We start from the raw sequence: 13,861 nt of genomic DNA, 5'->3' as shown, positions 1-13,861 counted from the left end.
AATTTTTATTTATCCTTTATACATGATATAGAACAGTAATTTTATTTAAATCATTTAATGTTTATATTATTTTAGTATTATATTCGAATAATAAACAATTCAATTTAAGAGTTTCCAAACTTTTGTCCAGGAGTTGTAGTATGTTTATTTGAAATTCCAATTAGTCATCCGTTGCAAAAAATTGTGAAATTCTTCGTTATATTTTGCCTAATATTGCTTTGTTAGTTTTATTATTAAATATACATTAGTGGTCATTATTATAGCAACTTTTTAAAATATTAATATTTGTTATAATAATATTAATTTACATTATTATAAGAACTATTTATTATATTCTTATTCTATAAAATGTTGCATATATTTTTCAAAATTGAGCTTGACATAATATAGCAACTTAATTTTTAAGTAACAATTTTGGATTTACGTTTGGGATAGTTATCATATTGAGATACATTTATTAATAATCATAAAATAATTTATTTAAATTCAGAAAGCAATGAAAACAATAAAATAAACAGTTAAATATTGTTCATCAACCAATAAAAAATGTGTATTATTTAATGAATAAAATTAGATATAGATAGATTAGATTAGATAAACGTTATAGATACAGCCATCTAATTCAAGCTTGTAATGTATTTTTAATATATTTTAATAAGTTACTACAGTTATGTCCACTGATGTATATTAACTAGTATTTTTATTTACAACTAAATTATCTAAAATTGTGCATTACACAACAACTTTTGCATAATTGGTGCAAAAACTCAAACCTTGATTTTTTAAAATTAAGGTCACCAATAGCAAGGTTAGTATTAAGACAATTATATATAATTATTGTCGATAATCTAATATTAGCCGACGTTTTCCGTGTGTTAAACAAATTAAAACTGTCTAAAGCAAACAAGTCTTTACACTTCCGCCAACAGAACAGGTGTGATGTGAACTTACACGTAGCTTTGGCGTTTCTTACCTAAAACCAAAAAAATAATAAATTATTAAAAACATGAAAATTTCTATGTGAAGGCGAGACATTTTTTCTGAATCACACCGGTATAAATCTTCAAACATAATGAGGTATAAAAATAAACACATTTACAATCAGGTATCCGTTACATCGATATTTTTTCTGAATTATTCATTGTGTTTAACCTACGTAAGGTAAACTACGTCAAGTTTCCAAAAACTACTCCTTCTATTAAAACTGCTATAAGATCATCATGACTCATTTAGAGATCGACGTGGGCATTGCTGATTTTCAGTTTTAACACTATTATTATGCATTATTGGCGTTTTTTCACGCAATTAACTCGCACTTTACATTCTTTTATGTCCGAGTCAAGGAATCGGCCTGTTTCATTACAGTTGGGAGTGTCGAATCGATAACAGTTCCAAGATCGAAATTTAATATCGTAATGGACGGACTAGACGTTGGCAAAAACATTTATGAACTTATCCATCAAATTTAACAACGTCGAATATTGTTAGCAGATGTAATACAATCTTACACAATTACGAAGTGGCCAACTTTTACCGAACGATGACTGCGTAATTCATTTTATAGGTTTATCAACCAATAACCTTTTCATTGTGTGCTCAACGTGTTATTAGTTGGCCTTTGCAAAGACATTAATTAAAATTTTTGGCAAATTGGCCAATCAACACGCCTTAATTTATTTGCTTAATGCTTGTATGAAGGCCTGATAATACATCAAAAGGACACTTTCAGATAATGAAACAAGATAATCGCGAGTTAAGTATTCATAATCAATACATTTTATTTTGGCAAATATTAGAAACATCGTTTGTTTTTATAATTAGTGATGCAATTAAAATATTTGGCAAATTAGCCAATCAGCACACCTTAGTTTATTTCCTTAATCATTGTATAAAGTGTATATATAAAAATTTACATAGATTAAAAGTAGATAATTAGCATTTCCTTAATCCGATACATTTGATATTGGAGTACACACAACCAAAATGTATTTCCTTAATCCTTGCATCAAGGTTCAATAATACATCCAAAGAACACTTCCATATAATATTTAGATAACACATTGAAACCAGATAATCTTGAATTAAGAATTTGAGTTCATTTCCATAACCAACATTTTTGTGACTGGCAAATTCCACTTCACATGGTTTCCTTTTATAATTAGCAGTACAACATATTTACGGACTCGTGTGTGGTTTAAACAAACTATAAATTACCAAATTTAAATCATAACGGTACATAAAATTGAGACATAATAAATAAAATTAAATGAGTGTCGAGTTCCCCACTGAGCGTGTGACTTCAACTGAACGATTAAGCAAACCCGCATCGCTCAATTAATAATTTATAAACTTGCAACAGTAACTGTATTGTTAAAAACACATAATAGTGTGACGGAAGGTTTTTCGACATTTCAACCTCTAATATACGTTAGCTGATATTTTTAGCCGACCATCCACGTGTTGGTTAAATAAACCGACGAAATGTATCGTGAAAATATATGAACCTTAATAAAACTGATAAATGTGTTTATAAATAGAATCTAAATTTTACCCGGACGACTGAAATTTTAACTGAATAACAGAAATTGATGCTCACTTATTGGAGTTAATGTTTAAATTAGTCTCGTACGTAATTATTACAGCTAATTAACCTCTCGATTCCAGCTGATGTCAACGAACGAACATTTGGTTAATTGCCAAGATATCAAAATCTTGGGCTCGTCGCTTTGTTGTCTGGGTCAAAGAAAAATCAAAACACAGCCAAACATGCCGAACCAGGAAGAATTCCCAGATCAGTCTGGCCCAAGGTGATCAGCGGGTTAATAATACACCACGTGGGCTAATCAATTTTAGATAAATCGGTTATAAAAAAAACCCTCAAAACAAACATTAAGTCACAATTGGTAATCGATTATTTTCCAAACTAACAGTCCGGGCTAAATTAAAAAACACCGAAGCCGCACCAATTTGTCGGTGGTACCGTGGGTGTGATCAAAGCGCGGCAGACGAGAAATCTCATCAAAAATTACTCATAACTTAAGCGACAACCTTGAAATATGGTTTAGTGACATAAAGGTCGTTGGACCAGACTCGCGATTTACGGATTACCCGTTCTCCGCACAGCTCGTGTACGAAGTGTTACAAGGTGATACTTCTAAAACCGCTTATTGGTAACCCTCCGGAATTGATTTCGAGTTGGCTGGAACGCCACCGGACCCATCGACGTTAAGTAACATGTTTTATAGGCTGTTCATCAGATCAATAGAGCACAGAACCACGACACGAACCATTAATAAAACAATTTATGTTTTAACTGAATGTGCCCGACTCGCATCGATTTCGATGCGGTTCATCGAGATCAACGTACCAAATACGTGACGAAAACGCTCCGAGGAAATCGAAACAGTGATTGCGTTGGTTCGCAGAACCGTCCAATCTGAGGTAAGTTATCGATACAAATGTCAAGTTTGTTATTATTGTTGTACAACATTTCATAACGCGGTATTTGTATTGCACTATGCTTATTAGTCATTCCAAACTGGGTGTCCTGACGATTACCTTTGTTCTATCGTTTTTGTTTGTTGTTGCCCGACTCGGGATTATCGTATGGTCGGTTTGTTTTGGGAGGTTATCTGCGATCAGAAATTATGGAGCGGCGAATTTTGACGCTGATTGTTTTTTAAGTATTCTTATTAAGCTGTAGGTTTTGATGCTTTAGAAGAATAGAAAGCGGAAGAGCTATATCAGATTATTTCTTAACCCGAAACAACAGTATCCCATAAGAAAGTACAAGAATACCATAAAGAGGAGCTGATAATTTCATTCTTTTTCAACTGTAGGTTTTGAAGATTTAGAAAAGAAGAGGGCGTAAGAGCAAGAGAACAATTCCACACGAAAATACTAAAAGAACCAAAAACAAATTCTCTTATGGACAATTCATACAATACTTTCTAGAGGAGCTGATGGGTTTTTAAGTATTCTTATTTAAATGTTATGTTTGTTAGAAGAAGAACAAGAAAGTATTAAGAATATCATAAAGAAAGCTTTCTAGAGGAGTTAATGATTTTCTTAAGCATTCCTATTCAAATGTAGGTTCAGATACATCAGATTATTGTTTCTTCATCTAAAGAACACCATCTCAGGCGAAAGTATTAAAAGCACCAGAAACAAACTTCCTCTTGGACAAATCAAAAAATGTTTTCTAGAGAGGCTGATGATTTTTCAAGCATTCAGTTGTACCTTTTGATAATTTGGAATAAGGAAGAAGAGCTAAATCAGAATATTTTTTTTTCATCTATAAGAAAAAAGTTTTAAAACACCACTATCCCACAAGAAAGCATTAAGTATTCCATAAGCAAAGTTTTCTAGAGAAGGGAATGATTCTTAAATATTCCTATTCAACTGCAGGTTTTGATGTTTTAGAAGGGAGAAGATGGAAGAGCTACATCAGACGAAAGTTGTTTTCTAGAGAGGCTGATAATTTTTCAAGTATTCAGTTATAGCTTTTGATATTTTGGAACAAGCCAGAAGATTAATTTTTCTTCATCTATAGAATGAGGTGTTGAAACTCTATTCCACAGTACTATGAATAAACTTTTCTTTATATATTTAAACAATGTTTTCTAGAGGAGCCTAAATAATAAATTAAGCAACAAAAGACGAGAGGAGTATCCCTGGGAAGACCCCTTCACATCAGAAATCATCTTGAACTATAAAATAGAAAGTGTATCATGCAAAAAACCGACTGACAACTAAAAAGAACCACACCATGACTACCAATTATAGCCAATTTGAATACTAATACTATAATATTAGCAAGCCCATAAAAAGTATAACAAATCATAATTGATTACGGGGTCCATTCACGGTTGTGGGAAAAAATGGAGTAAGCCATAACACAATGTAAACAACCATATTCCACGGCCAATTTACCACGTATCACTGGACGTTAGGCATGGTTGTCCGTATCGTATATTTCTTATAAACAGTGACAGTTTTATTAACTTGCCAAGCCTTTGCAGCATTATCATGTCGAAGCGTGTCCATAAAAATAATAGCGAAGCTATAAAACACCGGGGAGAATCAATAGTGCATTAGAAAAATATCATGGAGCCATAACAGAATGTTGCTATTTAACTTTCTTGAAAGATGACAAGCTTTACCGCTTACAATTAGCTAAAACATAGAAAACGGGTTTTTAATTTTACTTTCTTATATGTTAGATTTTACTTTCATAGATGTAATGTTTATGAAAAGTAAGGTTCATTAATTTAAGCTTTCATTCAATGTTCACAACGTCTGCCTAATTGATTCCGCCATCTTTAACATGATGAATTGCAACACCTTTCAGTCATGATTTTGAAATATCTCATGTGTAAATCTTGATGAATGGATTCGTGCTCAAGAAAACGGCAAATAAAAATGAATTCAATTGGTGGCATAATTGCATAATCCTGTCGATTGTAATTCAAATTTATAGAAATGATCTGGGATAGTTCTAGTTTTAAAACAACATGACAATTATCCACTATTGCACATATCCTTGAATCTAATTAATTTCTATTTATATTTGCGGTTCTCATGGGTTCGTTATATAATAAGTACCACGGCAACTTAATACTAATTTGTTTGTTATTTCTTTCAACTAGTTAGTCCGGATAAACCTTACATAAAATCAGTTAATTCTGCCACAGTAAAATTTTTTGCCTCGAACCATTATTAACAGCGATGTATAAACCTGTTACTTTTCTCTAAAACACAGCCACCGTGTTAGGGAAGTCGGTTTTCTCTCCGCCTCGTTTGGCATCACGATATCCCGGACCTGCACACCGTGACTACACTACTGTTACATTTCAACAATAAAACATTTTTTCGTATGTGTAACAATATCCACGGAAAGGTGATTGGCACTCGTTCGTTCCTTGCAAATGCAAAGGTCGTATGTTTAGCCCAGCGTGACATTTCCTCAATTCAGTTTCGTTTCAAGCGTAAAAATGCATCAGAACCAGGAACGGGGAAGTGAAAGATCCTATAGAAACCTTGTACAGGAAGCAAGGTTTCTTTAGCATCATCCCGTTCCTGACCCGCACCTTTGGTGATTGAACCGACTTCGAAGTCAACTGAAGATCAAAATTCGTGTACGTCCTTCACCCATGCCTGAGCCGGTAATGTATTCATAAAAATTCATTGTTCTAATAACTTGGACGCCACTAAAATACAACGTACACATACACATGCGTCGATGGCCAGCGTGAGAGTTCATGCCCTATGTTGGCCTTGGTTTCGATACATACCTGCCGCTCATTTGTCCGCACTCGAACAGCTGCAGGACCGTCTGGCGAAGACCAGGACTGGCAATCCTGCCGTACTGGTCGTACGCTACGACCATCGATGCATTTGTGTGAATGTCGTTCTGAGAAAACCGACGGAAATAACGCTTTGTGAATCGGTAATTCTTCATGCATTCGATTTTTTTAATATGGTGCAATAAAATATGGGTTTTACATTTCCAATTGGTTGGCTGGCTGGTTGGTTCCATGAATTTCTATGTGCATATTTTCCCGTCAATTATTATTTACTTAAGTGCATTGATACGGATATTTGCAATTGAATTTCAATACAGCAATTGTTACAGTTTCGTGTCTGTGTTTGTTGAACGTGACTGTCACAAATTGCGTTATCACAATAAAACCACATTCACGTTTCATGTACTTTATTACAAAACATTAAAACAGTAATCGATTAGCTCGTAATAAATATGTCTGTTAGTCGGTTCTCGTACTTCTGCCCACAGTCTTCGGCATCTTCTTGTTCGTCGAATCTTCCAGCTCTTTTTGCTTGTAATAGTGCGGCGCCACTTCCAGCAACCACTTACTTTCAATTTCTATGACCTGTCTCATGAATTCTTTCGTGGTGAACACCAGTTCATGGTACAACACCCATCTGGGCAGATCCTCGAACAAAGCGCTGTTCGGATGGATGGTCACACTCTGATTATGTTTAACCGTTTTGTAATTTCCTCCCTTTGACAGTCTAGAGATGTGATAGAAATAACCGGCCGTGATCGCTTTCCTTATGTCTACTGTTTCAGTCACGTTTGACACCATCTCAATCTCGACTCGCTGCATTAATCCGACCAGTTGTTCTCTAACGTCTCTCGCTCGCTTCATCGAACGATACTGAATGAAATTCTCGTAACACCATTGCGTTGAATAATCGGAATCCTTCCACTGGTTGTAGACGTTCAAAAGGCTCAAGTGGTCGCCGCAGTTGTGATTGAAGTTTTTCCTGGCTGTGTCCGCGTGGATAATTTTGTCTTTTGGTCTGTAAAATATGGCGCCGTTAACTGATAACATGGCGGCAATTGTAACGATTTCCTCAGAGCATTTGTACTTTTCCGAAGCTAGAATCATTTTTGCCATCATTGGATCCACGGGGAACTCGGCCATTCTTCTACCAAGCTTCGTCAGTTCACCGTGGTGATTCAGGGCGCCCAACGCATACAGTTGTTCCAGCGCAAGGACTAACGTTTCGTGTGGGGGAGGATCTAAAAAGTCGAAATGAACTAAATCATTAATACCTAACGCTTTCAACATTAGAACAGCGTTTCCCAGATTGATTCTCTGTATTTCTGGTATAGTATTATCTTCCAATTCGTGTTTGTAACTCCAGGCCGTGTACAATCTGAAACACTTGCCTGCAGCCACTCGTCCAGCCCTTCCAGCCCTTTGATTAGCTGAGGCTTTTGAAATGGGCACTACCATAAGACTTTCCATGCCTGTACGAGAGTTAAAATGGTTTTGCTTAGCAAAACCTGGATCAATAACATAGATAATATTGTCTATAGTCAAAGATGTCTCCGCAATGTTGGTCGCTAGGACTACCTTTCTGGCACCAGGAGGTGTAGGCTCGAAAATTTTCGCTTGCATATCACTGGGAAGATTAGCATAAACCGGTAATATGAGCAGTTCTTTCACCTTTGATCCCAGACGCCTTATCCGGTCAGTTAATATTTCTTGACAAGTTTCAATTTCTTCTTGACCAGTTAAGAACACTAAAATATCCCCTAAGGGTTGAGTAGCGTGAATTTGCAACACAGAAATAACACAAGCATCTATATAATCAGCCTCCGGGGCTTTGGTGTAGTAAATATCGACAGGAAACCTTCTGCCTGGTATTCTAAAAATGGGAGCACCGTCAAAAAACTCAGAGAACTTCTGTGCATCGAGAGTGGCACTAGAAATCAACAGTTTTAAGTCAGGCCTAAACCTGGCTATATCTTTGACCAGTCCAAATAATATGTCAGTATGCAAAGTCCTTTCGTGAGCTTCATCAATTATCATGACAGAATAAGATTGTAAATCTGGTTCTGATAAAAACTCCCTGTGAAGAGTACCGTCAGTCATGTATTTAATAACAGTTCTTTCCGAGGTACAGTCCTCGAAACGTATGGCGTAACCCACCTCATTACCCAGTTTCACTCTCATTTCCTGAGCCACACGTGCAGCTACAGACATAGCCGCCACTCTTCGGGGTTGGGTACAACCGATTTTCTTGCCGTCAGCCGTAAAACCAGCCTCGTGCAAGTATTGAGGTATTTGAGTGGTTTTGCCTGATCCAGTTTCACCTTCGATGATCAGGACCTGATTTTCATGGACTGCCTGTATGAATTCTTCACGGAACGGATAAATAGGTAGGCTTTTCTTGCACTCCTCTATGTCGGTTATTTTTTTCTGTTGTTCGGTTTGTTCCGGTTCTTTTTTCACAGCAACGCCAGGCATTTGGAGGGCTTGGATGAATTCAATTTGATCCTCCAGTAACAGTTCGTAATCGTCCTTTTTCGATGCGTCTTTGGCACCGAAGGTGAAAACGGCTGACGCCATCTGGTCTTTTTCCCATTTTTTCTGTTCTGACTGCGGTACTTTCTCTAAATCGTCCACTTCTACGTAGTTTTCTGTCGAATCTTTGCCTAAATCTCTCGGCATGTGGTACCTTTGCACTCGTTCCAATTCTCTGGCTTTTTCATGTTCAATGGCCAGTTTTAGTAACTCTTTTTTGTGTTGCCGCTCCTTTTTCTCCCGCTCAGTCAGTATCTCTTCCTCGAAAAGGTACTCATCGTCGGCGATGTCAGCCTCCAGTTCGGCAAGTTTGTCGTCCTTGCGCTTCTCCAGGTACTTCCTCCTGGACTGTATGCGAAGTTTGGGCACGATTTTGTCGCGATCCTCGTTCTCCATCTTCAGTCGTTTGGCGGCCTCTTCGTACGCCCTCTTGTCCGAGGCCTGCACGATGTTACGCGTCTTGGCTTCATCGCGTTTCTTGAGACGATCCGCGAACTCGTCTCTTTCTTTTAAATCTCTTCTGCGAGCCTCCTCCGAACTGTCAACGCTTTCCGAGTCGGAATCGGACTCGTAGCGCTTACGGCGCTTTTTATCACTCATTTTGTTGGTTGCTTATCACCGTCACATTTAGTTTGAATGTGGGTTTATTGCGCAGCTTATACTTACAACGTTTGATCAAAAATAAAGACAATTACCTGGAACAAAAGAAGAAGAACATTAGTTACAGTACTTCTAAAAATAGTTTGGTTTATTTAAAGTATTTGTCCGATAATATTTACACTAGCAATTAACACGTATTTACTTTGTATGTTTAAAGAAAGTAACTTAACTTACAGAAAATACAGGCGACATTGGAGTGACTTTGTTTTCAACGTGCCGAGCAAATTCTACAAAAATACATTGAACCAGCGTTTAGTTATATCCTGCACAAGGCGTATAAATTGATAATTAACCATGTCGGCCAATAATCGTAACGAATGACAATTGTCGTGGCATCAAATTAAAACAATTGAACGAAGAAATGCTTATCTTCAATTACACATCTGCGTACGTTGCAGGAAATCACATGATACGAGCAACAAAGTGGCCACGGACCCGCGTTGACAGACCGGTGAATCTGTGCATGTTGTTTGCATTGTTCGTCGGGCGGATTATTGACCGTACACGTTCGTTAAAATGCAATTCGCGCCGTTCAAGACGGAATTAATCGTACGAGCGGCCCCCGTGGTGCTTAATCTGCCTTGCACCATCTGCTGATAATCTTAGAGGACTGCCGAGCGCATTATAAGTGGTATTAATTGTTTATGTTAAGTGCTCGGTCAGAGATTTTCCCGAGTACTTTGTTTATAGTCTCCGATACATAATTTATCTGTTGGCGCAATTCATATTTCCGCTTTGCTGTCATCAATTTGACTGTCGGGAGATAAATGCGTGCAAAATGTTCACTGTGGGCTGTCGGTTGATGGAACAACGAAATACGTTGCTTTGTGGTAAAGCGTTGTCGATTAATTTTTCTGTCTAGAGGAACTGAACAAAAGTGCTGTATTTTTTAAATAATTCATGTGTTCCGGTATTCAAATGTGGAAAAAGCGGGGTACAGTTGACAATCGCGTATGCCAAAGAAAAGCGACAATTGGTGCATGACCGGGTGAGTGCCTCGCACTGCGGAAAAAAATTATCGAATTATAATAGTCAGCCTAATTACATAATTTAGCATAATGTGCGATATACCGTAAATGAATGCCAATTATGAGCGGTAATGCATTCGCAAATGGAAAGTAACAGATAGCCGGCTAAATTAATCGACGTGATTAATAATGAACAGTCAATACACTGGAGGAAGATTTGTTTCCAGGAAGTTGAAAATGTAATTGAACGGTAATTGCATGTCTTACGTGGTTTGGGTTATTTTTATAAAACCCAAAGTTAGTCATCAGATGATAAACAATGTATGTGGCTAAGAGTTTATCGTGTAACATGATGGTGGTTTTTAATGTGATTGGAGTCATGTTTTTCAAAATCAAAGTGGTAATAACAGAACCTTGAGTGGCTTCTGTGAAATTTAATGCCACATTGTAATCAAAGCTTCTCTATGTAAATTGACTATAATTATTTAATCTTTTGGGAAGAATAAAGCCAAAGTTTTTACATACTCTTAAAGCTGAGTCCATCACGAAGAAAATTGGTCAAACCAATGTCTTTCATGTTTTTGGTCAATATGTTCCAAATAAAACTGGGAATAATTAAAATGTGTATGTCTTCATCAAATTTCTTGACACTCGGTCAATATATTTACTTATACAATTATTATCAATGCTGTTTTCCCTTTTTGTAAATTGACTAGAATTTATTCTTTCAGAAGCAATAAAGGGTATTTCATATTCTTAAATGTTTACGAAGGAAAAAGATAATCAATTATATGTTTTATACGGATTTGCTTTTATACTAGTCCAAGGTAAGGAATTGGTATTGGTTTTTCATGTTTTTGGTGTAATATGTTTCAAATAAAACTGTGAGTAATTAAAATTTGTATGTCTTGTATGAAATTTGTTGCCACTAAATCAATATTTTTTATTTATGCTATTATTATCAATGCTGTTTTTGCTTTTCGTAAATTGACTAGAATTTATTCTTTCAGAAGAGACAAAATTAAGGGTTTTTCATGCTTTCAAAGCAAAATCCCTCACGAAGAAAAAAGATTCTCAATTAATCGTTTTATGTAGGTTTTGCTCCTGTGTCAGCCCAGGGTGATAAATTGGTATGGGTTTTCCATTTTATTGGTCTAGTATTTTCCAAATAAAACTGCGATTAATGAAATTTTAAGTGACTTGTCTGAAATTTATTGCCACTAGGTCAATATATTTAATTATGCAGTTATAAAAAAGACTGTTTATCGTTTCGTAAATTTACCAAAATTAAATCTTAAAGGCTTTTTCATATTGTTGAGAGTCCTTCACAAAAAAAATGATTATTTATTTAATACTGGTTTTACGCAGATTTATTTCTGCATTAACTAGAAGTTAGCCACAACATCATGACGTTGAATTAATATGGGTTTTTCATGTTATTGGAGTAAATCAGAAAAAATAAATCCTTGAGTAACTTGTGAGAAATTTGATGTCATTGGGTCAATATAATTCTGATCTTGTAAATATAATTAAATTTGTATTTCTTCTGACTAATAAGCTAAAATATAATCCTTCGACAATACGGATTTAAAATTCCTTTATATCATTAAAAGTGTTTTCTATTATTATAAATCAATCACATCTAATCCGTCCCCGTTTATAATCACATTAAAACAAAAGTAATTGTTTTTCTCCGTTGATTGACGTTAGTAAACCAGATCAGGCAAATTTACCTTTTAACGTTTTTCCAAGCATCAAAGTGTAACCATAATTAACACACAATCCACAATTTTCTAATCAATATTCGTATCTGATCGATGAAACCTACTAGTAGATTTATTAGTAAACAAAATTATGCAATTTCTGTTCCACTAAAAGGCTTATTGAAACCGAGAACAATTCCGTGCCGCTAATTCGCCATAAAAAACAGCCTTGTAATCGATTTGACCAAATTCGCTTTCATTAAACACTATGATAATTGAAAATCACGCTGATCGATTCAATTAAATGATTGTCGAATTGAGCGGCACGGAACGAATGGTACTAAAATAGCTTCCAGCACCACCGCAATGCCGAACTAGCAACAATATAATGTAATAAATTTTTATCGCCATTTCCACACAATCAGTGGTTTACACACACAACATGCACTCTTTAAATGGGTCTCTTTATGGAGTCTGATTTAATTGTTCATAACACGTGCATGTAGTTCTGACATTGACCGAATCTTATGGTAAATATTTGACACGTGATCATATTTTAATTAATTAAAGCGTTGTATGTTATTTAGTTTGGCAACGACGATAACTGTATTAGTGACGTGATTCACTGCCTTATTGATTACAGACTGAACTTATTTATATTAAATTAGATGAAAAAATGTAAAGGAAGCAAATTATTTTCATATCAACAATTTTTGGCCCGATATAAATAAAACTGTTTTCTTGACCTTAAACTACGAGTCACACCTCGACTAAAAATACCTGGCTAAGATTTGTGACCATCTCTATTCAGATTTACGGTGCGATATCCATTTTGCACCTACATACGGTCACTAACGTCAGCCAAAAGTTGTCCGGATATATTCATCTCTAATGGATTTAAATGCAACGACCAAAAATGTAGTGGATATCGAATAAACATTGTCGGTTCCAAAAAATACACTTATCTAGATATTGCAATTTGTTTTGAAACAATTTATTTCAGACTATTTTTTAGTACATTGACATTTTAAAATTACTTTACATCGGTTTGTTTGCCAGGTTCAACAATAATAATTTTCAGTATTTTAATTTTAACGTAATACGATTAAACTGTGAAATATTTATAACACTGTTATTGTTTTGAGACTATATAAACTTTCATGTGTATATTTTTAATTTAAAAAGTATGTTTAAAAGAATGTTTTCAATTGATTTGTAGAATTTTAACTATAAATTTTAATATTAATATCCTTTATTTTGCTTGAAAATTTAATTAGGAATAAACATGATTTCAGTACTTTCAATTTAAATTTTGGCTACTATTTTTTTTGTTATAATTAATTATAATTATAACAGCACGGATTTTAAAATTAATTAGGGTTTTAAAATATATATATGTGTATTTTGTCTCAGTTTATTCATAATTAATTACAATAATTTGTATTTTCAATTAGTAAACATTTAAAAATTGTTACACTTATAGCTGAATGACACATAAAATTTTTGGAGTTATAAATGTTTGGCCTGATAGTAAATATAACATAAATATTCAGAAATTTCAATAATTTATTTCAGCTTAGTCACAATTTATTACGAATTTTTTATTATTATATTACGAGAACTTTAAATACAAATTTTACTCATATTTCATAACATATTTCTCAGGGTGAGAATTCCTGTTATCTGCAATTTT

At 34.9% G+C, this 13,861-nt stretch overlaps 2 protein-coding genes across 4 annotated transcripts in view; both read right to left on the bottom strand.

Moving 5' to 3' along the window:
* Positions 1 to 13,861, bottom strand: part of LOC109597287 (dnaJ homolog subfamily B member 6) — a 28,917-nt gene that overhangs the window by 11,615 nt on the left and 3,441 nt on the right. The window lies entirely within an intron of this gene.
* Positions 6,696 to 13,861, bottom strand: part of LOC109597285 (pre-mRNA-splicing factor ATP-dependent RNA helicase DHX16) — a 42,030-nt gene continuing 34,864 nt past the window's right edge. The window contains exons 1-2 of one of the 2 annotated variants that reach the window (XM_020012931.2): positions 9,672 to 9,714; positions 6,696 to 9,532 (exon numbers count right to left, since the gene is read on the bottom strand). In XM_020012931.2, the coding sequence (XP_019868490.2) occupies positions 6,765 to 9,437 (2,673 nt within the window). In that variant the 5' untranslated portion in view covers positions 9,438 to 9,532; positions 9,672 to 9,714 and the 3' untranslated portion in view covers positions 6,696 to 6,764. Of the gene's footprint in view, positions 9,533 to 9,671; positions 9,715 to 13,861 lie in introns of those variants that run through there. The other variant, XM_049967650.1, reaches the window with a different exon arrangement.

The sequence above is a fragment of the Aethina tumida genome, chromosome 5 (assembly GCF_024364675.1).
Source record: "Aethina tumida isolate Nest 87 chromosome 5, icAetTumi1.1, whole genome shotgun sequence".
In the NCBI taxonomy this organism is placed as follows: Eukaryota; Metazoa; Arthropoda; class Insecta; order Coleoptera; family Nitidulidae; genus Aethina; species Aethina tumida.
Note: the sequence above shows the minus strand (reverse complement) of the source record. Positions and strands in the feature narration are given on the sequence as shown.